The sequence below is a fragment of the Pituophis catenifer genome, unplaced genomic scaffold (assembly GCF_029215685.1).
Source record: "Pituophis catenifer annectens isolate HBS135680 unplaced genomic scaffold, rPitCat1.0.hap2 SCAF_1, whole genome shotgun sequence".
Lineage (NCBI taxonomy): Eukaryota > Metazoa > Chordata > Lepidosauria > Squamata > Colubridae > Pituophis > Pituophis catenifer.
Genome location: NW_027256881.1, coordinates 97,427,951 through 97,454,363, shown reverse-complemented (window position 1 = coordinate 97,454,363; position 26,413 = coordinate 97,427,951). Strand labels below are relative to the sequence as shown.

Below are 26,413 nucleotides of genomic sequence, written 5' to 3'. Positions count from 1 at the left end.
CTTGAGGGAGGATGAGTTTATTCCTGGCACAGGGAATAAACAGGGTTTATTCAGGAACAGGGTTAATTACTGACCCTGAACTGCCAGGAGAAAGAGAATTACAGGCTTCTGCTGAAGACAGCTTGCAGGTAAGTGAAGAGGATGGGGAAGAGTTGCCTTCCATGGTGGATCTCAGAGCACGCAGGGTAGAGAAACGGAGGTCTGCCAGATTACTCAGGAGAAGGCCCCACTCCTCTTGATGGGATGCACCAGGAAGCTATTTAGTATGGCAGGCAGAGGGAGGTGTTGCTGGCAATAACGTGTATGATTTATGGCTGTGTGTTTGTTCATGCTTCCTGCTGGACTTTTGAACTTCTCCTGACCAGTGAGTTCCCGTGGAGGTACTTTTAGTTTTGCCTGGTGACTTTGAGTTGGTTTAGTGGACTTACTTGCTGGAGCAGCTTTGCATTTGTTTTATGGACTATTGGCCATTGCATGGTGGACTAATCTTGGCTTGCTTGTGGATGACTTATTGTTCGATGATTGAGTGTTTTAATATTTATAAACCACTGAGAGTTGCAGAATTGCAGCAGATTAAAAAAACCTAATGAAATATATCTGATCAACTAATTTTTGAATAATTTTATTAGTGAGGCAGATCAAATAAAGGAAGAAGAATGATAATGTTTGGCAAGAAACTATATGGAAAGAGAAGGAAGAACTTAGGGGAAAAATAAGCTCCATATGATATCAACTGCACATTAATTTTTAAACCTATTATTAAACTAGAGCTATAGAGAAAACTGATCACTTGTACCCTCTGACTTGGCCTCTACACCAGGATCTATATCCATAGGTATTATTTAAAGTTGTTGGATGTAGCATGTAAGTAACCAAATGTGCTAAATATTTTTTTTTCCTAACTTTATCTTTTTTATAAAATCAAGCAGTACAAAATTAATATATCCAAGATATAGAAAGGTGCTGTTCCAAAAGAATTTTCCCATTATTGAAGCAAACATTATGTTGACCCATAAAAACAATTGATTAGCATATCATTATTCTCTACTCATTACAAAAGTCATTTCTCCCAACCTCCAAAGCATTTGTTTCTATTGAAAAATATTTATGAAATCATTCTGGTATATCTTGACCCATTTGTGGTGATAAATTATAGGATGTTTTCAATATTTTGAAAAAGAAAAAGATGGGGTTACCAAAAGCCATGTTTTTTTAAGGTTGCAGGAAAGCAGGAAACAACTTTGAGAAGAAAGCAGTTATGCACACAATACACATAAGTACATACAGAAAATATATAGGTGTATTGTGATAGCTTAAACTACTGTGCATATACGTATTACGGTTGTGTTGAACATTTCGGCTCTTTGTCCTCCTGGAGAGGTTCCTGCCGCTTCCCATGCTGAGTAGATTGTATTTCTTTTATATCCCAAATGAATTTGAGAGGTATATCCTTCATTTGTGCTTGAAAAATATTGTCAAACCTTTCACTTTGCGATACTGTCATAATATTCTTCCAGTCTCCAACAGTTCCTGATGAAAAAGGAGCAGATTGAAGAATCAATGATTGGTCCTAGCCTGTAGTCTGTCCTCCTGAAAAGAGCCCCAGCATTGATGTTGAATCCTCACAGACCTGCCCACCATGAAGGTCCCACCAGTGATGATCATCCTTTTGGCTCTGTGTATCTAGAACAATTCTGGAACCACTGTTTTGTCTTCCCACAAGATCCAGCTTCTACCTTTATTCTCTCATAGCACATTTATTCATCACAGGAGTAAGTAAAAGAGTGAGTTTTGGACTCAGCAATAGTCACAACTGAGGTTTTTATAGTAATACATTACTTTGGACAATTTTTTCAGCAGAAAGAGGATATACATCTAGTCCTTGAGTTACTAACACAATTGAGCCCAAACTTTATGTCTTATTTTGGGGAAAACAGGGTAATAAAGGTGGGATCAAACCCTAATAAATAAAATAAATAGATAGATAGATAGATAGATAGATGATAGATAGATAGATAGATAGATAGATAGATAGATAGATAGATAGATAAATAAATAAAAAAAAAGCTACACTTCTGAAGGACCAGGAAATCCTCTCAAAGGGTTCGTGGGGCACAGCAGTGAAGATCCAGCTATTCCTCAAGTTGCAGAGGCATCAGCTCTTTTCATCTCCCATTTCTCTCCCTCTTTCTTTCTCTCCTCCAACACAACCTCTCAGCCTGGTTCAGCTCCCTTTCAAAGCTACATCTCAAGATCTGGAAGATTCAGGGGAAAGCCTCATCAGAAAGAATTGGATTCTTCACTGTCCAAGCCAGAATGGCCCTGATAGGCCTAGAGAATTGAGGCCATGTCCTTTCTAGTGACCAATGGGAGTTAAACTGAACCTATCCCCAGGAATAACGTGAGTACAGAATTCACCTCTCTTTCACAATAAACTAACATAGATTTTGCCTGCTGAAGAAGTGGAAATGTTCATTCAACACTGGAGAAGCTGAGGATGACTTAGAACTACCTCAGGTATATGCTGGGGATAAGAATTCAATGTCTTGAGGACACAAGAGAAAAAGAAGTGGTTTCTGAAGCGTTTTTGTCCCATGGTTAGATGCAAGAGAGGGAAAATACCAAAGTTTGATTTTGTTCTCTCGGTGTTACCTTTGCGTATATGGTTTACGTTTGTTTGTCCAAAACACTCTTCATATGTTTTCACAAGATTTGCCCTAGGATCAGCTTTCATGTTCTTGAATGTAGACATCTCCACAACTTTATCCACTTCCTGGCTGCTCAGCTCCTTTCCAATAAATTTACATATTTTAAGTACTGTGCCTCTGAGATCCTGGAAGAAGAATTATTTGCTTTTGGAATATTTCTACAGTATACCCTTGTATACTCTTAATTTGGAGGAAGCTCCACTGAACAGAATGGAATTGATTTCCGAGTGAAAACATTATATAGAGTAGCATTAAAAAGGTTTAAAAAGTGTCATTTATTTTTTTATGCAGATAAAACACTGGTGGAAATGAATTGGATGGAGATCCTGGACAATAGGCATTTCCCACTACATCTATATAAATTTCAGATGAAGCAAGTTATGTATGTATGTATGTATGTATGTATGTATGTATGTATGTATTGTAAATAATTACATGCACATACATACATGTGTTTTATATCTTACATTATTCATCTAGAAATGTTATAGTGAGCTGAACACCATATAAACCAACTAATCAACCAATTGATTAGTATACATCCATTCCCATCATGCTTTTTCCTTTGGGAACAAGCAATGTTATGCAAAGCACACAAAAGGAATAAGGCAACCAGGAGAGAAAGAAATAGAACAATGGTTAAATCAAGCTAAATCAATACTGTGCACTATACCTTTCCAATCTTATCAGCTTCATCTAACTATCATTTTCTCTGCCTTCTTCTGCATCCATTCAGTGTTCCTTCAAATATTTGTTATGTAATTGATCCTGATTAATATGACTAAATCATTTCAACAAATGTGCTTCTCTCAAATACTCATTTGTATTTAATCCACATTCATTCAGCACTTATTGAATCTTAATGCTAACTCTTCTTGTTTCGTTACCTATTTACACCTTAAATTGATATTTCTCCTGACCACATCTCAATTCCTTTTAACAAATTGAGCAAAGCATGCTCTTATATGAAGTCATTTTCATTGCATTCTTTGTCATGCACATACATGAAGCAAGCATGTGAAAGTGCTATGGCAGAGAGAAGCAGCTGGGTTGAATCTCCGGCGTGTCAGATCTTGCAGCCGCTTCTTCCGGCCCTTGGTGCTGGGTGAGCCTTGGTCACTTGGGGAGATGCTCCACGTGCTCTCCCGAGACACTGGCCCAGCCCCGCTGCTTTTCTCCACCACTGCTTTTGCTGGTGGCCTGCCGGAAGAGTGTCTTGTGCAGCACAGTGAAATTTAGCAGCCGTGAGCTGCCACTTTGGGTCCTTTAAGTCACATCCAGAAAGCACTGCAGTGGAGAGAAGCAGCATTTAACCCGGCTGCTTCTCTCTTCTGCAGTGCTTGTCAAACCCTTAAAGAAGGATGAAAAGAGAATAGGGATAGAAGAATGGTGTGTTCTTCCTGTATCTCATCTTCAGGAACTTGATCTATCCAAAAGTTTGGAACAAACCCTTTTCCTCCCTTGTCCCTTTTCTATACACTTCTTTTAGGGAAAAAAAAAAGCCCTGTCTGAATCAGCTCTACAAACTCTGCTTAGCTGCATAAGCAGAGAGTTAGCAGGACTTTGATTTTCAAACCCACTGGAATAGTTTATGTTGAATGGAAAAGAAAAACAGGCATGAACTCTTCTGACCTTAAAAATGTAAAAGTTAGGTTGTTCAGAACATTCACAAATGTTCAATCATAGATAAAAGCGAACTGTACCTGCAGCTGCATCTCTATTTGTCTAGGCCTATTCCCTGAATCCTATTGACCTTGACAAAAGAATACGGCATTTTTCGGAGTATAAGATGCACATTAGTTTTTGGGGAGGAAAACAAGCTGTTCCAGGCTGTGGTGATCGCCCAGGCCATCGCCACCTCCACACATTGTGTTTTGGGCCTCCTCCGCATGTTATGTTTTTGGCCGCCAATCCCCGCCACCTAGAACCGGACAAAAACGTGATGCGCTGAGGTAAAAAATGGCCAAAGGGTGGGGGCCAGAGGGTGGGTGGGGCTTCATCAACATTTGCTGTATAAGATGCACAGACATTTCCACCCACTTTTGGTGGGGGAAAGTGCATCTTATATTTGGAAGAATATGGTAAGTGGGGGAAATAAGTGAATAGTCTCACCTGGATCATTTCCTCATAGCACAGGAAGAGAATATTGAATTCATTCTGATGTGTATACCAGCCTTTCACATGATCGAAGACCAAACTGCTAGCAACTGAGAATGGAAATAAGAATTGTCGTGCTTAAGTTAATTCTGATTCCTCACATGAGCTACAAGGAAAATATTTTTCTTTTAAACCTTATATACACAAAGCCAATGTCAGTAATTCATAATGATTTTGAGGATCACTTCTTTCTAAACAGCATGCATTATACAATTAGAATAAGAACTCTTTGGAAATGTCTTTGGAAATGGAAAAAAAATTGCTAAGGATACCAACAATCGTTTTTGCATTTTAAGGCATACAGGAGGCCATCAACTGTTGTACAGGGACTGTTTGAAATTATGACATCACTGAATGAAGAGGCTTATAACTCCTGCCCAAATTTATGGGTACTGCCATGCCCCCATGATTGTGTGAACAAAATTTGAGCTCTTTGCAATCCACCTGCCTTTACAAGGGATGCTGTAGCGGCCTCCCCTCCTATATTCTTACCATACTGTCCCACTGGGTCCTTGTGGGCATCTTTCCTACCTCCATCACTGATGAGTCAATTGCTATTTTGGTGCTGTAGATCTCCTTCTGGAAGCAGCTACTCCACCATGTGGCCTTTGTACATAGTGAAAATGGCTCCACCATATGGCTGTGTTCAGGAAGTGGGCATCATGTCGGAGCAGACACCAATTCATTGCAGCAACTCCCAAAATGGTCTCTGCTTCCAAGGCAGACCCAAAGGAGCCCACGGGACTGAGTGGCCTGCTCTCCTTCCCCAGCGTGATCTCTGGAGCTCCAGGGATCACATTGGGGAACAAGAACAGTTTGTTCTACCCCTCTACAATGTTTCTCTACACTGTCCCTCAGCCTGTTCCTCTACAGTGGAGGTTGTGTTGCTCTATTCCACAAATGACTGCAATTTTGGGAGCAGCTACCATAAATTGTGGGACGCATGGGATGCTGAGGTCTAGGAAGCAGAGCGTGGGCTGCCTCAGAGAGTGGGGCAGGCCTTGGAGGCCCATGGGCAGGCCATGAGTGGGCTGTAAAAGTGTTGCAGCACATGCCTGGGCCTGCACTAGGCTTCCAGGATCTCCCCCACCCCAGAGACACCCTTTGCTCTGCTTAATTGCCAGCCTGGTTGCTTAACACCCAGGAAGGATGGGATTGTTAGGCAATGAAGACAGTTACAATTAATGATAGCCCTGAGTTGAAAAATGACTCAGTTGGGATTGTTTTCCAACTCATCCAAGTCACATGTTGTCTCTGGCCAGATTTACACCATTACTGTTTAATGCAGTTCCTCTAGTGAACCCCGTTAGATCCTTATTGCTATGTTGGCTGACATGGATTTTATTTTAATAGAGAGAGGTGGAAGTTTATGAGTGTTTAATTTTTCCCCACACACAAACCAATGAGAGCAACTGTGCAAAGTGAGATTTAGCCTGGAGTTTCATTGGAGAATGAGGAAACTTTGGATTCATTAAATGTAAAGTTCTCTCCTATTGCTGAAATGCTTCAAACTGAGTGTTGTTGTTGTTGTTAATAACTCCAAGGGGACACACTAGCAAACCAGCCCTTTTTGACAGTGTTGTGATAATTAAAGTTTTTATTTCCATCTTACCGTTTCCAGATAAAAATCTTTCCATGTATTCCTCCAAATTAAATGAATTTTCCACTGCCCTGAATGAGTTGATATAATGAAAAAAGGACACTAAAGTGTCTTTTGGATTTCGGTATACGTAAATAACCTGCAAGAATATATATTATATGTAATCTTTAATAAATACCTTCATTTTTAATAAACTGAGGATACATTCTAAAGTACATTGAAAAACATTCTTATAAAATTATATAAATGTTTCCCTTTTCCTCTTATAAAACTATATAAATGTTTTCCTTTTCTTCATATAAAGTATATTTCACTGGCCCACATTTTATTCTCACTTCCATGTCATGAATTAGAGTAAATTGAGCTAGAGCAATTGGCTATATAGTAATTGGCTGTCAACTTGCAAAGCTTTCAAGTTGCCATGAGCAGGAGGAGGGAGAACTGAAGTGAATTCCATACATTTTTCTGACCGCAATCAGAAGGAGGGTGTTAGGTTTCACAGCCAGCCAAAGTGGTTAATTGGAGAATGTGATTTATGACATGGCCAGGGGGGAGAGGAGAGACAGGGTCATAGGGGAACGTAAATCTACGTGGGATCAGTCCTGACTGCATCCGAGTATTGCCGGAATGTTGCTCCTAATAAATCACTATATTTCCTTTGAAGTTTGGCTCATGGCTCATGAATTAATTAGGGCATCTTTTGGAAACTTGACATTGGCTATATTAGCAATCAAACAATAGATAATACCTTAATCAAGGAACCACTAACTTAGTCACACAGTAAACAACAGCCTAATCAAGGAACTACCAAGAACACTCCTACCAACACTGGCAGGGGAAGCCTCTTCTATATAAAGTGAGCAAAGTCCACTACTTTCAAGCACTCAGGATTTTATCTAATTGGGTAATGAATACAGTTACATTACAGTGCTTTTTCTCCTACAATCTGTACTCTTTTCTCCTGCTTTTCTCCTATATGAATATAAACACATATATACATAAATATACACATATACTTATACAATCATTGTAGTTTTTCAGCTAACTTATTTTTATAGTCAGACTAGAGTAACAAGATTGACCTACTTTTCCCTTTTTGCCCCTCAGTTTCTTGGGAACTAGGTAATATGGCAGATGGGACATGAGGACACGAGGTGATGGCATCTGGGTGATATCCACATTGTATATGTTGTATTCTATGGATGCACACCGATGTGATATGGAAATATTTTCTGTTCCATTCCGATGGCCTTCATACAAAATCAAGCATATAATATTCTGGGTCCAGATAGTTCCTAAAAATGAAAATCAACTTGTTTTAAAGTTGAGGGAATTATCTGGGTTTCACATCACCAAAGTTGTATCACTAAGCAAAGAAATAATTAAGAAATAATTTATCACTAAGCAGAAAAAAACGTAGCTGTACCACATACTCATACATCACCTAGAGAGAAAACTCACTTAGAATCTAGAAATGTTCGATTTGACATTTAAATGTTTTAAATAGTATTTGCTTATAGTATATAAGAATAGTATTTGATTAATTATTTATTTTTATTTATTTTATCGGACTTATATGCCACCCTTTCTCCACAAGGACTCAGGGCAGTTCACAGCAATAATCAACCAGATTAAGTCCAGATTAAAATTCAAACAATAAAAGAAACTAAAATTCCCATTAAAACCCCATTCAGTCCAGGCCAGCCTGGCGAAATAACCATGTTTTAAGGTCACAGCGGAAAGAGCGAAGGTCGGGGGCCACCCGGAGCACCAAGGGGAGCTGATTCCAGAGGGTAGGTGCGCCTACAGAGAAGGTTCGCTCTCTAATGGCCGTCAGCTGGCATTGCTTGGCTGACGGGACCCCAAGTAGGCCCTCTCTGTGTGAGTTGTAGTGAGTTGTATGAGGTAGTCTATGATTCTGAAGTTCTGGTTTGAGAACTTTTAGGCTATCAAACCTATGTTTCCATATGAACGAAATTCTAAACTCTGGGACTTATGTTTGTCCCTTGTTGGAGTGGAAAGGAATTAATTTCATAGTAAAGGGATGATTTTTTGCTACTTCTAGAGCTCTTCTTCCAAGGGTTCCTCAGGGAGGGAGGGAGGGAGGGAGGGAGGGAGGGAGGGAGGGAGGGAGGAAGGAAGGAAGGAAGGAAGGAAGGAAGGAAGGAAGGAAGGAAGGAAGGAAGGGGTGTTGCATACTGTAGATGCATTCTTTCCTTCTTTCTAGCTCTAGAGCTCTGGAGAAAGAAAGGAGCTTGGAAATTGGTTTTTCAAAGTCACAGCATAGAAAATACTCCAGAATCTTAAGAAAACAAAGGGGAGGTAGAACCATGCATTTAATAAGGCTTGTTCTGTGAACAAGGCACAGCATGTAAGAAATGTGAGGCTTGTTCTGTGAGCAAGGCATGTTCTGTAAGAAATGCCTGATTTCATTGATACAGACCAAGTTCCAAAATAAAGGCATTTATTTGTGAAGAGGGGAACTCACATGTACAGAATTCCAAATGAAATCAACATAATCAGTGCAATGTATCTATTCACAAGTGTTGGAAGAAATGTCCCTCTGGGTTCAGTTCCAAGTAGGGAGGAAAACATTGGAAACATGGAGGATGTTTGGAAAGATGGTTTAATGGTGGGCAGGACCACATGGTTTGAGGTCCTAGGCCCATGATGGCGAACCTATGATACGCATGTGAGAGGTGGCACACAGAGCCCTCTCTGTGGGCACGCGCTCCATCGCCAGCTGCTCTTCTTTGTTCCGTTGCACACATGGGCGCTGGCCAGCTGCTCTCTTCCGGGTTCTGGCAGGCACATGTGTGCCGGAAAACCAGCTGGGTGGCAGCCATGTGTGCACCAGAACCCGGAAGAGAGCAGCTGGCCAGTGCGCATGCGTACTGGACTAGGTGTCTGGCACCCCGGTGCGCGATGAAACCCAGATTAGCTGGCTGCTGCGCACCTGCACACCTGCCAGCTTCTCTCTTCTGGGTTCCAGAGCTCGCCTTACAGCTTCCGGTTCCTGTATAAGGGCAGGTATCCTAATTGGCTATCAGACTCCCATGGGGCCATGCAGGGTAACTTTGTAGGTTGTCTTAAGTCCCAGGCTTGGTTGAATCTTGCTGGGTGATGATGTAATGAAGAGGGTTGTGTACTGAAAGTGTGTTGGGCAATTCCTATTATGGCTTAATGGCTTTGTCCTGTTTTGGATCTTGAGTGAGGGCTAATCCTATCATTTCCTGAGGGTGAAGGTCTTTTGTTTTGTAGATAAGCTGGGCCAGCCTTTTGTTTTGTAGATAGGTTGGCACCAAAATATCTGCTGGGAGGGCAGGGAGCTGAGGCTCTGAGTTTATGTCTTTAGAAACATGTTTCTCCTTTAGGGAAAATATAATATTCTGCCTTTTTAATATTTTCTAGAATATTTCATTTTTCTAGGAGAGGGGTGGGTGCTAGCTTTCTATATTACTTTCATGCAGACGGGCAGAATGAAACTTTCCAAAGAGAAAGTTTAGTTACAGTATGAAATTTATACATTGCTCATGTCATATTACAGAATTCTTACCAGACTTTGGGTAAGTGTCTATGAATATATCACTATCCCTGGTTTCAAAATCTTCTAGTGCTTCAAGGAGATCAAGTTTCATTAATTCTTTCCCTAAATTATACCCTTTATAGTTGAATAATGCTTCATGGTCTGCTTTTTCCATAATAACAAGGCTGCAATAAAAGAGAAATTAAAAGGTTTTCCCCCCTTCCTTAATGCTAGCAGCATAAACAGGGTCAAGATCTCTCACTTCACAATTATTGAAATTATTGTTTCAATAATTCACATTTGGCAGCCTTCTTCAGCAATGATCCCCAAGAGCCTTGATAGTACAGTGGTCTATGCACCCTGTTATTAATACAGCTGCCTGCAATTTCTGCTGGTTCGAATCTCTCCAAGGCTCAAGGTTGACTCAGCCTTCCATCCTTTCTAAGGTAGGTGAAATGAGGACCCAGATTGTGGGGGCAATAAGCTGACTTTGTATAAAATATACAAAAGTATGAAGGCTATTGCTTAACGCATTGTAAGACGCCCTGAGTCTCCAGAGAAGGGCGGCATATAAATCAAATTTAAAAAAAAAAGAGAGAGAGAGAGAGAGAGAGAAAACAACCTGGAAAAAGTCTACTTTTTTTTTTCTACAACTGTTAAAACAGGAACTCAAAAAGTTACATTTATGGTCTTCAATGTTATCAAGAGGAAAACAAGGAAGTTTGTATACTCTTTGTATACATTGTATACAAAGAGAACTGTGTTAGTCTGGGATAGTAACAAATCAGGAGTCTGATAGCATCTTTCCAAATTAACACTTTTTATTAAGAGGCATAAGCTTTTGTGAGATGCTACTCAGCTCCTTCTGATTTCTAGTTTATACTAATTACAGATGTACTTATCTAGTTGATATTCTAATGATTTTATTAGATGACCATATGCATGCCTCATTAATCATACCTTTTAATAGCACTGATCAGTTTAATATTCTGGTTAATATATGAAGTCAAACTGGTTTAATCCTAAACAAATGTATGAATTTTTTGATCCTTGCATCCACATGACTTTTTTTAAAAAAATGAAACAATGTATGTGCTATACCTGTTAATAGTAAAACGTCACAGAACTACTTTAAAATGAAGCTTAAAATCCTTAATTTAACATCTTAATCAAACATTTTCTAATAAACTACTATCATCTGTCTTAATGCTAGGAATAAATCTTTTACAAATACCTTTATGGTTCTTTCTTGCTGATTATTTAATATCTTTCAGAAATAAAGCACTGAACAGAGCAGAAGGAAAATGACACTCCTGAAATTTAGAAGCAGGCTTTTATCTGTTGACTGTGAAAGGATGCACAGGTGACTGACTTTGTTTCTTTAAAGGGTTTGAAATCTGGACTGTTGACATCAGAAAGCAAACCTAAATCGCAGTATCATTTCATAAACAACCATTTTGCAATCCAGAATTAACTTGATAAAGCCATATCCACATAAAACACAACCTGGATCAGTATCATGCAGGGGATGAATAGTGAAAGACATTGCACAAACCATAAAGTGGAAAGGAGAAAAAAGAATGGCAGGAGTTACCTTTTTCCCTTCTTTCTCATCAGATACAGTAGGGTGGGAAGGGATACCTGTTTCACACTTCACCTTCACTCAAAACCACCAAGTGTTGTGGTTTTGTTAATGATGACCAGATTGACATCAGGAAAGAAGTCTTATTTGGCATGTATTATAGTGATTCTTTCCTTAGAAAAGTGTTTATAGACGTTATAAACCCATTAGATCAAAGAGATCATGGTATCACATCAAGGCGATGTATCAGTAACAGAGTTGGAAGGGACCTTGGAGGTCATCTAGTCCAAACCCTTGCTCATGCAGGAGACCTGTACTAGGGATTCGAACCACTGAACTGCTGACCTTTCTGATCGACAAGCTCAGTGTCTTAGCCACTGAGCCACCTAGTCAGGTTTAAAGGCAATGCAATTATTTGAATCTTGATTCTTTATATTTAACGCATTTGTATTTTATTATTGTATTTCTTTTTTCTTGATTTTGAAGGAACCAAATTAATCTCCAAAACTGAACACCTCAACAAGAGAATAATTATGGAAGCCATTGAAATAGAAAACCACCCCCATAACATGAATACCTCCCACCTACCAGACATCTGGAAACTAGCCCTTGTCAACAAATGAGTCCCAGCACCCACAGACAGAAAAATCTGCACCCCAGAAGCCAGACACACTTCCAACCAAATCACATTCCAGCCAGCCACAAAGATGAAGCCCTGCCACCTGGTGGAGAAAAACCAACCATACACCTGAAGCCATGCCAATAGATACAGACTGAGACTCCCAACCAATCAGAACGAAGAGATGGGGCCATCCCAGCAAAGCAGACTACCAGCACCAGATTTGAAATAGTAACGGCAGTTGCTGCAGAAGACCCCTTGCATAAACTTGATGATGGCAGATGAGATTCTGTCGAAACGTTGCCAAAGTGCTCTCAATCTTACACAGGAGAAGACCCGAATACACCAATACTTGCATACCTGTACCTGTGAAAATCTACGAATATATATATACCCGAGCACAACCAAGCCCCCACCCAAACAGAACACACCCCCATCCAATCAGAGCACAGCCAACCCCCATCCAATCAGAGCACAGCCAAACCCCCAACCAATCAGAACACACTTCCACCCAATCAGAACACAGCCAAGCTCCCACCCAATAAATTCACACCCCCACTGGCAGTTAAAAGGAAGAAACAGCTGCAATCACACATTGCTCCTAGAAGCACGAAGCCGAAAACACCAGCCTGAAGATGACGAATGAGACTGACTATATAATACAAGCAACATGGCTATAGCTATAAGTGGGAAGAGGTAGGTACTAGTAAGGATGAGAAAAATAATAGTAATATAGTCTTAGTAGATAATTTGACAGTGTTGTGGGAATTGGTTGTTTAACAGAGTGATGGCATTCGGGAAAAAACTGTCCTTGTGTCTTGTTCTGGTATGCAGAGCCCTATAGCATTGTTTTGAGGGTAGAAGTTGAAACAATTTATGTCCAGGATGGGAAGGGTATGTAGCAGGGATGAAATGCTCCCAGTTCAGAGATGTCACCTGATGTTCAGAGAACCAGGAAAAATTCCTGCCCCACCCCCCATGCCCAGCTGAGCCGCGCAATCATCAGAGGCTTTTTTTTTTTTTTTTTACTTTTAAAAGCATTTTTTCTACAACCTCTTTGGCCGAAAAAATGCTTTTAAAAGTTAAAAAAAAAAGCCTCTGATGATTGCATGGCTCAGCTGGGATTGTCAGAGATTTTTAAAAGCATTTTTTCTACAAACTCTTCGGCCAAAGTGGTAGTAGAAACAATGCTTTTAAAAGTAAAAAAAAAAAAAAGTTGGCCACGCCCACCCAGTCACATTACTCCCCCCCACCAAGCCATGCCCACAGAACTGGTAGTAACAAATTTTACAATTCACCACAGGTCTGTAGATATTTTCACAGCCCTCTTTTTGACTCGTGCAGTATACAGGTCCTCAGTGGAAGGCAGGTTGGTAGCAATTTTTCTCTCTGCAGCTCTGATTATCTGTTGAAGTCTGTGTCTGTCATGTATGGTTGCAGAGCCAAACCAGACAGTTATAGAGGTGCAGATGACAGACTCAATAATTCCTCTGTAGAATTGAATCAGTAGCTCTTTGGGCAGTTTGAGTTTTCTGAGTTGGCGCAGAAAGAACATTCTTTGTTGAGCTTTTTTGATGACATTTATGATGTTAGGTGTCCACTTTAAGTCGTGAGATATAATAGAACCTAGAAACTTAAAGGACTCTACTGCTGATACTGTGTTGTCTAGTATTGTAAGAGGTGGTAGTATAGGAGTGTTTCTCCTAAAATCTACCACCATAAGTACAGTTTTGAGTGTACTTAGTTCAAGATTGTTCTGGTCGCACCACAAGGCTAGTTGCTCAACCGCCTGTCTGTATGCAGATTCATGTTGTCTCAAATGAGACCAATCACTGTTGTATCATCTGCAAACTTTAGTACTTTAACAGAGGGATCTTTTGAGGAGGAGAAAGTGTTAAAGTATTTACAAGAAGCAAAATTACCTCAGATTTCTAAAGATATGGAGGAGATGCTGGAAAGAAACATAACAACGAGGGAATTAACAGAAGCAATCAAGAAGCAAAAGAACGGGAATGCACCAGGGCCAGACGGTCTACCAGTTGAATACTATAGGACATTACAAGAGTCTCTAACCCTTCCATTATTGAAGGTGATGAATGAAGCAATGACAAAGAAGGAAATACCTAAATCATGGGATGAGGCATATATTACATTGATACACAAAGAAGATACAGACCCACAACAAATCAAAAACTATAGGCCTATATCCTTGCTAAATTCAGATTATAAAATTTTTGCTTCAATATTGGCGGAAAGACTTAAGAGATATTTGAATAATTTTATACACGCAGATCAAAATGGATTCCTCCCAAAAAGACAATTTATTTATTTATTTATTTATTTATTTATTTATTTATTTATTTATTTATTTATTTATTTAATTTGTATACCAGTCTCCCAGAAGGGACTCAGGGCGGTGAACAGCCAAAATTAAAAAACATACAAATGCAAAAGTTAAGATAATTAAAAAGAATTAAATCACTGGCTACCCAATTTAAAACCCCAAATCCATAAAATTTAAAATCCCAATTAAAAACCATTTAGGCTAGACCGGCTTGATGAAATAAAAACGTCTTCAGGGCTTTATGGAAGGTACGGAGGTCTGGGATCAATTGTATTCCAGGAGGCAGCTCATTCCACAGGGCGGGTGCCCCCACAGAGAAGGCTCAACCCCTGGGGGCCACCAGCCAACATTACCTGACCGACGGCACCCTGAGGAGGCCCTCTCTGTGAAAGCGTATTGGCCGGTGGGAGGTTATCGGTAGCAGCAGGCAGTCTTGCAAATACCCTGGCCCTAAGCCATGGAGCGCTTTAAAGATGAGAACCAACACCTTAAAGCGCACCCGGAAGACCACTGGGAGCCAATGCAGCTCGCGCAGGAGAGGTATTACATGGGAGCGCCACGTCGCTCCCATAATCACCCGCGCAGCCACATTCTGCACCAGCTGGAGCCTCCGGGTGCTCCTCAGGGGGAGCCCCATGTAGAGAGCGTTGCAGTAGTCCAGGCATGACATAACCAAGGCATGAGTGACTGTGCACAAGGAGTCCCGATCCAGAAAGGGGCACAACTGGCGTATCAGGCAAACCTGATAAAAAGCCCCCCTGGCCATGACCATCATATGCTCTTCTAAAGACAGCCGTGTGTCCAGGAGGACGCCCAAGTTGCAAGCCCCCTCTGTGGGGGTCAGTGACTCGCCCCCAATAGCCAGCAATGGCACCAGCTGGCTATACTGGGACACCGGCATCCACAGCCACTCGGTCTTGGAAGGGTTGAGCCGAAGCCTGTTCCTCCCCATCCAGACCCGCATGGCCTCCAGACACTGGGACATCACTTCAAGGGCATCATTGGGGTGGTCTGGGGTGGAAATGTACAGCTGAGTGTCATCAGCGTACAGATGGCATCGCACCTCAAAACCACGGATGATCTCACCCAGCGGCTTCACATAAATGTTGAACAGGAGCGGCGAGAGGACCGACCCTTGCGGCACCCCACAAGCAAGGCGCCTCGAGGTCGAGGTCGACCTCTGCCCCCCTGCCAACACAGACTGCGACCGGTCAGAGAGATAGGAGGAGAACCACCGCAGCACGGTGCCTCCTACCCCCAATCCCTCCAGCCGGCGCAGCATGATACCATGGTCGATGGTATCAAAAGCCGCTGAGAGGTCTAACAGGACCAGAACAGAGGAACAACCCCTGTCCCGAGCCCTCCAGAGATCATCCACCAATGCGACCAATGCCGTCTCCGTGCTATACCCAGGCCTGAAGCCAGACTGGCACGGATCTAGATAGACAGTTTCATCCAGGTACTGTGGGAGCTGTCGCGCAACCACACTCTCCACAACCTTCGCAACAAAGCGAAGGTTGGAGACCGGATGGTAGTTTGCCAAAACGGCCAGGTCCAGAGAAGGCTTCTTGAGGAGGGGCCTCACCACCGCCTCTTTCAAGGCAGGAGGCAAGAAACCCTCTCTCAGAGAAGCATTTAGAGATAATTTTGGATGCATTCGAGTATTACGAAGCACACCCTGAAAAACAGATGGCTTTGGTATTTTTAGATGCACAAAAAGCTTTTGACAATGTAAATTGGCGATTCATGATACTCCAAATGGAAAAGATGGGCTTTGGCAGGAAATTTATACAGTTTGAAGCCATATACTTCAAACAGACGGCAAAAGTAATGATAAACGGAGAACTGACTGATCCTATCGAAATAGAAAAAGGTACTAGACAAGGATGCCCGCTGTCCCCATTGTTGTTTATATTGACTTTAGAAGTCTTAAACAGACAGATTAGAGAAGAAAAAGAGATAAAAGGCATGAAAATTTGAAAAGAAGAATATAAACTACAAGCCTTCGCAGACGATTTTATCTTTTTTTTTTATTGAAAAAGTTTTCAAATACAAATTTTTCCCCCTTTTTTCCTTCCCCCCCTCCTCCCTAACCCCCCCTCGCCACCCATCCCCCCCGTGACTTCTTCACACCAAAAACCTAATTCATAACAGATTACATAATATTTTACCATCGCCTTACTCCCTCCTCTATATACTGACCCTTACTTACTAAAAATATTATTAATATTGTTACTTTCCCCTTTTACCATACATTTCAAAAAAAAAAAGCAGTCTGCTATAACATTGTATGATAACTTCTAGTTTAGCATAATATTATTATAACTCCCAATTTAGCAATAATCTGCCCTTTTTGTCCTCCCCAAAACTTATATCTATGTATTATTACAACATTTCAAAGCAACCTTCCACTTTAAGACTGTATAATAGATCCTACTTTAACATTTATTCTTTGTGTATATTAATATAACATTTCAAAGCAGCCTTCCCCATAAATCCTAATTTAACATTTATTCAACTCTATCCATTTCCTCCACTACCCTAAATATATCACTTAAACATCCCTTTTCTTAAACTAATCCATCAGTAGACTAACATATTTCCACCCACTTTCCTACAAAATTATCATGCACAACAATTCTTAATATCTTCAATCCACTGCCCACTCTGCTAATATATATATATATATATGTATATATTCCGTTATTTAAAAAAAAAAAAAAAGACAATAACTTTAAATTTATAATCCATATAATATCTTCTTTGATGTCTTTCCACTGGATTGTTGAGTCCCTCATCCATAATTGGGTAACGTAGCATCCTGGTGCAACAGTTTGTTCAAAGTCTTCAGTCATCATCTGCCCCCATCAGTAATGAATATCCTCATATATATATAAAAGTAAAAACAACCACCCGAGTGACATTATGATTGTATTCCATATAGTTGTAATTGTGGCTTTCATCAGGATTATTAATTCCCATCATCGTAATGGGTAACCACCAGATCTTCTGCATGCCCCAACGTAGCTCTCTTGCCTTGTAGCTCAGAATAGTTATAATATATTTATCAATACAAGAAAAAAATCCAAAATAGATAATTCAAATCCAACAGTTTAAGGCTCTTTTCACATCCCAAAATTACGGCATTGCAGAGGTCTGTCACTGTCCTCAGGATGATATTAACCAATACTTCGCCTCCACTATCTTTTCACATATTCATTCATTTTTTTAAAATCACTGGCTTCACCGTTGCTTAATTTAGAAATTTCTGTTTTTATGAGACCTATTTCTTTTTTTCTTTTCTTTTTGTGGGTTTAATTTCCATCCTGTTTTCCTTTCTACAAGTTGTATATCAACTGATCGGTTTTCATTCTGCTTTATAAGTTGATCTTGTTGGTTTTGTTTTTGTATCTCATATTTCTTTTTTGCCAATTGCATATCAGCTAATTGATTTCCATACTTGTCTTTAACTTGGTGAATCATCACGTTGAAATCAGATGCCGCTTCTCTCATATTTGTAGATAATCCAGCTGGAGTATCGAGAGAACCCAAAGACAATTTGTCTACCGCAACCTCTGTAATTCGATGTTTTCCCTTTATTTCCAACTCCTTCTGCTTATCCTGTATTGTGCCTATAGATGTTAAGTTCATTTTCAAAAATTTTTGATAAAATTCTTCCGCTTTTTCAACAGTATCTAATTGGTATCTTTCTCCTTGATATCTCAATATTATGCCAACTGGGGCATCCCACCTAAATGGAATATTTCTGTATTTTAACTCAGTCACCAGAAAACCAAATTTCTTCCTTTCCATTAACATCTTGGGGGGGAGCTCTTTGTAGATCCATATCTTTCTTCCATACAATTGCAAAGTAGAATTGAAGGAATTTTGCACAATATTATTCCTAATTTCCTTATCTGTAAAATAAATCACCACATCTCTAGGCAATTGCCTTTGCTTTGCAATCCAGGAGTTTATTCTGTACACTCTGTCAATCCTACAAAACACTTCCTCAGGTTGAACCTTTAAAATCCCAGCCAGAATTTCAGAAGATATTTTCCTTAAATCATCTCTGCTATTTTCCTGCAAACCTCTGAGTCTGATCGCATATTCTGTAAAATTGTAATGCACCATTAGGACCTCTCTTTCAATCCGTTGTTGTAAATTTTCTGCATTACAAGACTTTTGTTCAACCTCCATTTTAGATTTTTCTTCTGAGCTATTGTCTTGAATATTTGTCAAATCATTTTCAATTTTTTGTATTTTATTATCAAAATTGTCCTCAATTTCTTCCACTTTAGACTCTAATAAGTTAGTATTTTCATCCAACTTAATCATAAATCCTACAAAACCATTAGCCATTTTTATAATCTTTCGATCCAGAATATCAAACTTTAATTGCACTAATTCTTTAATTTCCTGCTTAAATTTTTCAAAGTTCTGATTCACAATCTCATCCCTTCTTACAATCTCCTCCAAAAGAAATTCAATTATATTAAAATCAGTTTTCTGAGACTGGAGCTTTAAAACTTGGTCACGTAATTTGTTAATGGGGGAATCCCCCCCCATTGCTTGTTTGTCCGGCTTTAATGCCATGTTTCAACACAGACAAACTATTTTTTTTAAAAAAAAAGAAAAGAGAGGCAGCAGAGAAAAAAAAAAAACTTCTTTCCAACCAAGATCAATATCAAATCTCCAGGAAGAGAAAAAACACAAAAGTAGAGCTTTATTTTCAAGTGTAGCCAAAAATATTTATTCAGCTACTTTGTATCTCAATAGGAAACGGAAGGACTCTCCCTTTCAGCCCCTTCTCAAGCCTCGGCAATCGCCCTTTTTAAAGATTCTTTTTTCCTTTTCCTTTTCCTTCTTCAATAATTGTTATAAAATAAGTGAGATACTTGCAATTCAGGGTCACAGGTCCGGCTCAAATCCCTTCAAATGTAACCAGGAGCATTTATTCTGCTACTTTGTAACTTAATAAGAAACGGAAGGACTTTCTCTTTTCAGCTTCCCTGCTCCAGTTTCGGCAATCGCCATTTTAAAAGGTCTTTTTTACTTTGTTGAATATCCTTTGCGAAATAAGTATTAATACTTGCAATTTAGGGTCACAGGTCCAGATCCAAATCTCATCATCTTTAGTTAATCTGTTAAATATCTTAAGAAGCTTGTCTTCGTAGCCTTGTTCTGCAAAAAGGGCAGAAGTCTCCCAACGCCCGGAGCGGGCGGCGAGTGCTATAGGGAGCTTCCTCCGCCCGCCCCCAAGAGTAAAAAAAAAAACCCTGGGGGCTACGGAGAGCTCTACCTACACTCACCTGCTCTATCCCACATTTCCTCCTGGAAATGGGGTTTTTCGAGCCGCCTTTACGCTGTACAGGCGGCTCTTTACAGGCGAAGGGGCTGGCGGTCCCGAGAGACCGTCTGGTGGCTACGAAGAGCAAACCAGAAGCCCACGATTTTATCTTTATTATTGAAGAACCATTAATAACAATAAATAAATTGATAGAAACTATTGGAGAATTTGGGAAAGTAGCTGGCTTGAAAATTAATAAAGATAAAATGAAGATAATGACTAGAAATATGTTGAAAAAGCAAAAAGAAGAACTGATGGAGATTTCAAAAATGCAGGTTACAAATAAAGTAAAATATCTGCAGATATATTTAACACCAAGATGTAGCGCACTTAAAGAAAATAACTATAATAAGCTTAAACAACAGATAGGCCAAGATTTGATTAAATGGGGAAATTTGCAGTTATCCTTGATTGGTAGGATCTCAACTATTAAGATGAATATTCTGCCCAGAATTTTGTACTTAATTTTGTACTTTCAGACAATTCCAATCAAGTTAGGTAAGGAATTTTTTGTAGATTTAAATAAAATGATATTGAAATATATTTGGCAAGGGAAAAAGGCGAGAATAAAACTAAAGCTGTTACAAGATGCTAAAGTTAGGGATGGTTTTGGTTTGCCTAATTTTGAATTGTATTACCAAGCTGCAAGTTTAATGTGGATTAAAGACTGGATAACTTTGAGAAATACCAGATTATTGAATTTGGAGGGACATGATTTGTTGATGGGGTGGCATGCCTTTTTATGGTACAAAGGAACAAAAATACAAGGGTATTTTAGAAGACATCAGATACATGAAGCTTTATGGTTGAATTGGGAGGAGGTCAAAAAATATCACTATTTGAAGATTCCAGTCTGGGTATCTACAATTTATTTTATTTTATTTTATTTTACTTCAAATTTATATACCGCCCTTCTCCCTAGGGACTCAGGGCGGTGTATAGCCAAATAAAAACACATAATAAATACATTAAGAACAGATTAAAAGAAAATATCTCAATTTGGCCCAAAATTTAAAAAGACAAACAAATTTAAAATCATTTAAAAGATTTGTTAGGCCAGCCCGGCTTGTTGGAAAAGGAAAGTTTTAAGGGCACGGGGGAAGGCACGGAGGTCTTGGATTCTCCTTATCTCTGGGGGCAGCTGATTCCAGAGGGTGGGAGCCCCCACAGAGAAGGCCCTCCCCCTGGGGGTCACCAGCCTGCATTGCTTGGCTGATGGCACCCCGAGGAGGCCCTCTCTGTGGGAGCGCACGGGTCGATGGGAGGTCATCGGTGGCAGAAGGCGGTCTCGAAGATAACTAGGTCCTATGCCATGGAGCGCTTTAAAGGTGGTAACCAACACCTTGAATTGAAGCTTTTTCAAATCCAGTAATATTTAAAAGGGAACAAATTATTAGGTATAGTGAATTATTGGATGAAAAGGGTGAACTTAAATTAAAGCAGGATCTAGAAGATCAGGAATGTAAGATGGACTGATTTTCATACATGCAAATATTTTCTAGATATCGAGAGGATCTCAAACAAAAGGTTTTTATAATGTTTTGACTAATTTGGATAAGATTTTAATGGGCTCTGATGATCATATAATTAAAAAGTTGTATGGATATTTGTTAGAAGTAAAACTGGAAGAAGAACAAGTTAAAGAAGCAATGATAGCATGGGGGGAAAATGTTGGCTATGGTATTGATTTAGAGAAATGGCAAAACTTGTGGTCACATAATTATAAAATGACGATGTCAACAGCATATAAGGAGAATTTGTATAAGATGTTTTACAGGTGGCATTTACCCCCGACGAGGATAGCCAGGATGTTCCAGAATAAATCGGAGAAATGTTGGAAGTGCCATCAGACTCCAGGATCCTATTACCATATGTGGTGGACATGCAGAGAAGCAAAGAGATATTAGACTAAGATACACACGTGGTTGGAAAAAATGATGAAGAGACATATTGACTTTAAACCAGAGATATTTTTATTAGGGATCTTACCAGAGACATAATAAAGAATTGCAATATTTAATTGTAAACCTTCTAACGGCGGCTAGAATTGTATTTGCTAAAAATTGGAAAGGAGAAAAAACACTTACTGATGAAGAAATTATTAAGAAAATGATGGAGTGTGCTGAAATGAGTAAATTGGCATTTGAAATAAGAGAACAGGAAGATAAACAATATTATTTGATATGGGACTTATTTTATCAATGGATGGACAATAAAACATGGAGATAAATATATAACATGTAGATATTGAGATCAATTAAGTGGAATATTTTTTATGAAATTAAGCTTTGGATGTATAGTGATATTTTGAAGAGAAGAGGGAGCACAATAGGATGTTAACCGATCACTGTCTGTAATTATTTGGAATGATGATGTTTTTATGTTTTATTTTTGTTTTAAAATTAAAAAAAGTGATTTGGGGAAAAAAACAGAGGGATCTTTTGAGATGCAGTCATTGGTATATATATATAGAGAGAAGAGAAGTGGAGAGAGCACACAGCCTTGGGGGGCTGCTGTGCTAATTGCACAGGTATCAGATGTGATTTTGCCTAGGTTCACCTGCTGCTTCACCTTCTTCGCCTGCTGTAGCTACATTCTTTCCTTCTTTCTAGCTCTAGAGCTCTTGAGAAAGAAAGGAGCTTGGAAATTGTTTTTTCAAAGCCACACTATAGAAAATACTCCAGAATCTTAAAAAAACAAAAGGGGAGGTAGAACCATGCAGTCAACGAGGCTTATTATGTTCAATGATACAGACCAAGTTCTAAAATAAAGGCATTTATTTGTGAAGAGGGGAACTAACAAAGGCTACAATCACAGGTGCGGAATTCCAAACTAAATCAACATAATCAGGGCAATGTATCTATTCACAAGTTAGAACTGTGTCATGGGAAAGGTCCATCTCCTGCTTTGATGGAATCCAGCATTTTCCCCAAACCAGAGAAAATAGTTTTCAGAAAAACTATTCTTGAAATTCCTTCTGTCTATAAAGCCCTTGAATACAAGAGATCAAAGTAGCTATTAGTTTTTTTCCTGGCTGACAGAGGTGAGTCAGAATATGGAGGAAGTGATAGGGTGAATAGTAAAGAGCACCAAGCTCTTGAATGGGGAGCCTTATTTGGCTTTAATACTTTCAAAATATCCTTTAAACAAAACCATAATCGTGCAGAATTCCCTTTGTTAGTAAAGGATACAAATATGGAGGATTTCTTAGATTCTCTTAGCTTCACTAGTACCAGATTTAAAAAATAAACCATGCCCTTTTGGCAGACCTATTACCTTTTGTTAAATGCAGAATGATTTCCAACAAGAAGGGTTACTTACTTTCATACAGAGGGGCAGAATGAAACTTCCCAAAGAGAAAGCTTAGTTACAGTATGAAATTTAAATATGCATTGCTCATGTCATATTACAGAATTCTTACCAGACTTTGGATAAGTGTCTATGAATATATCACTGTCCCTGGTTTCAAAATCTTCTACTGCTTCAAGGAGATCAAGTTTCATTAATTCTTTTGTTAAATTATACCCTTTATAGTTGAATAATTCTGCATATTCTGCTTTTTCCATAATAATAGGGCTGCAATAAAAGAAAAATTAAAGGGTTTATTTTCCTTCCTTAATGTTAGCAGCATAAACAGAATGTCAAGATCTCTCACTTTATAATTATTGTTTCAATAATTCACATTTGGCAATCTTCTTCAGCGATGAATCCCAAGAGAAAGCAACCCAGAAAAAGTCTATTTCTTTTTTCTACAACTGTTAAAATTGGAACTCAAAAAGTTACATTTAAGGTCTTCAATGCAGGGGTGAAATCCAGCAGGTTTGGACAGGTTCTGGAGAACCGGTAGCAGAAATTTTGATTATTCGGAGAACCAGCAAATACCACCTCTGGATGGGCCCACAATGGGGTGGGAATGGAGATTTGGCAATATCCTTCCCCCAGGAGTGGGGTGGGAATGGAGATTTGGCAGTAGCCTTTCCCTGCTAGGCCCACCAAGCCACGCCCACCAAGCCACACCACGCCCACCAAGCCACGCTCACAGAACCGGTAGTAAAAAAATTAGGATTTCACCTCTGCTTCAGTGTTACCAAGAGAAAAACAAGGAAGTTGGAATTTTTATAGCTGGTACATATACCCAGGACATGGAGAAACTTTTTGAACTTAATTTGAGAAGAACTAATAAAAATATATGTTGGTATGACCACTCTTTGATGGAAAGGAAAGAGGGATTTTAAAGTATTCCACAGAATTTAGTGGAGACTGATGTTAAAAGTGTTTTAGGAGATCATGCAAGGAGCCCTCCCTTTGCCTTTGTCAAATAATTTTAACAGGGTGCATTATTCTTGAAAAATTTTATATTTTTTTTAAAAAAAAATAATTCTGCAATTTAACTTTAAAACTTTAATTTTATATACTTATAAAATTTTAATTTTATAAACTTTAATTTATATACTGTTTATATGTTCATGCTTTATTGTATATCAACCAGAATTCCTCTCTGAGGGAGATGGATGGCTCAGAAATATGAAATATATATATATAAAAAAAAACAAGCCTTGGTATAACTGCGTAAGAAAAAATTCTCTCTCTCTCTTTCTATCTTGTGTTCATTCAGCAACCATTCCGTTGCAGACCTGGTTGTTGGAAAGGAACTCTGTTACTAAATGAGTACTGAGTAAATACTCCTTGTATACGTTGTATGAGAACTGTGTTAGTCTGGGATAGTAACAAATTAGGAGTCTGATAGCATCTTTCCAAATTAACACTTTTTATTAAGAGTCATAAGCTTTTGTGAGATGCTACTCGGCTCCTTCTGATTTCTAGTTTATAGTAATTACAGATGTACATATCTAGTTGATATTCTAATGATTTTATTAGATGACCATATGCATGCCTCATTAATCATACCTTTTAATAGCACTGATCAGTTTAATATTCTGGTTAATATATGAAGTCAAACTGGTTTAATCCTAAACAAATGTATGAATTTTTTGATCCTTGCATCCACATGACTTTTTTTAAAAAAATGAAACAATGTATGTGCTATACCTGTTAATAGTAAAACGTCACAGAACTACTTTAAAATGAAGCTTAAAATCCTTAATTTAACATCTTAATCAAACATTTTCTAATAAACTACTATCATCTGTCTTAATGCTAGGAATAAATCTTTTAGAATTACCTTTATGGTTCTTTCTTGCTGATTATTTAATATCTTTCAGAAATAAAGCACTGAACAGAGCAGAAGGAAAATGACACTCCTGAAATTTAGAAGCAGGCTTTTATCTGTTGACTGTGAAAGGATGCACGGGTGACTGACTTTGTTTCTCTAAAGGGTTTGAACTGTGGACTGTTGACATCAGAAAGCAAACCTAAATTGCCTCTCTAAACAGTTTACAGAATCAGGATATTGACCCCAACAATCTATGTCCTCTTTTTATCAATCTCAGAAAGATGGAAGGCTGAGTCAACCTTGAGCCAGTCAGAATGTTTGTGACTGGTTTGGCAAGATTGTCCGCATTAGGTATCAGCAAATGTAGGATTGGATTCAACTGGATTTTACTGTGTCGTCTCAGGTGTAGGACAACTCGGCATGGGTGGGTCGGTGCAAGCAGCTCAGTGTGGATTGGTCGGCGCCAACAGATCGGTGTGGAGCACTTGGCACCAATGGGCCAGTGTTCATGGATTGGCGCTGACGGGTTGCCGATGATAGTTCGGTGCCAATGGCATGCCCAGTTGTCTGAATGCATAACAAGTGGTCCCCCGCCCTCTGGATGTGGGGACAATTCACCACCATGGGACAACGAAGTGGGGAGGAGATAACATATGAGCAGGGAGGGAATAACATCTGCACCAATTTATTACACATAAAAATAAATCTCATTTTGCAAGATGTTATGATTTGAATGTAAGGGATAAAAATAATATAAATAAGTGACTTTTTAAATATTAAATCTACTCAAATATAAAATTTACTCAAAGGTTCTGTGTTTCTTTGCAGCATCACACACTGTGCCCGATCAATAGAAACCAATCTAAACTCCTGTTAGAAGAGAAGCTTGCAAGAGGTTATGAGTTTGGATACATACTGAAAACGATTTTCAAAGATAAGAGTTTTTAAAAGTGCAATGCGGTTTAATTAATTATACATTATTGTTTCCTTTCCTTTTTAAAATGAAACATTTCCTCTCTTTGGTATCTGTTTCAGTAATGAACATGAGGAATGAAAAAATAAGTGATTACATATGACTTTAGTGGCCTGGATTTCTAGCTGGACCTCGTCTGATAGTTGTGACTCCATGTTCCATAACCTCTCAACCTTAAATATGGTTTCCCATAAATTGTCTGGAGGATCCCAGATCTGATCTTTACCTTGAAAGCAGGTTTAATAGTGCCAAAAGCCAAATCTTCAGAGGATAACCCAATGTGCATTAAAGCATGGGAAGACTACTTTGGAGAAATTATAAGTATCTTGCAAACTGAATTTAGCACGGACGCCTGGATTTAATTCACACAGAGCATGTTTG

The 26,413-nt window shown here is 39.0% G+C and overlaps 1 protein-coding gene across 1 annotated transcript; it reads right to left on the bottom strand.

The window, feature by feature from the left end:
- Positions 1 to 612: 612 nt before the first annotated feature.
- On the bottom strand, positions 613 to 23,452 carry LOC139308370 (amine sulfotransferase-like). The gene is made up of 6 exons (XM_070931892.1): positions 23,308 to 23,452; positions 7,552 to 7,760; positions 6,478 to 6,604; positions 4,821 to 4,915; positions 2,653 to 2,833; positions 613 to 1,530 (listed from the first exon to the last, which is right to left on the bottom strand). The coding sequence occupies exons 1-6, from the start codon at positions 23,450 to 23,452 to the stop codon at positions 1,337 to 1,339; spliced, it is 951 nt and encodes a 316-aa protein (XP_070787993.1). The 3' UTR covers positions 613 to 1,336.
- Positions 23,453 to 26,413: the final 2,961 nt, after the last annotated feature.

Bases quoted from the DNA above. Each gene is read 5' to 3' on its own strand.
- LOC139308370 (XM_070931892.1), bottom strand. From the start codon at position 23,452: ATGGAAAAAGCAGAATATGCAGAATTATTCAACTATAAAGGGTATAAT. The intron at 6,605-7,551 runs GTAGGTCAATCT...ATATTCTTGCAG, and splicing joins TGAGGGGCAAAAAGGGAAAA to GTTATTTACGTATACCGAAA. The intron at 2,834-4,820 runs GTGAGACTATTC...TTCTTCTTCCAG, and splicing joins GCTATGAGGAAATGATCCAG to GATCTCAGAGGCACAGTACT.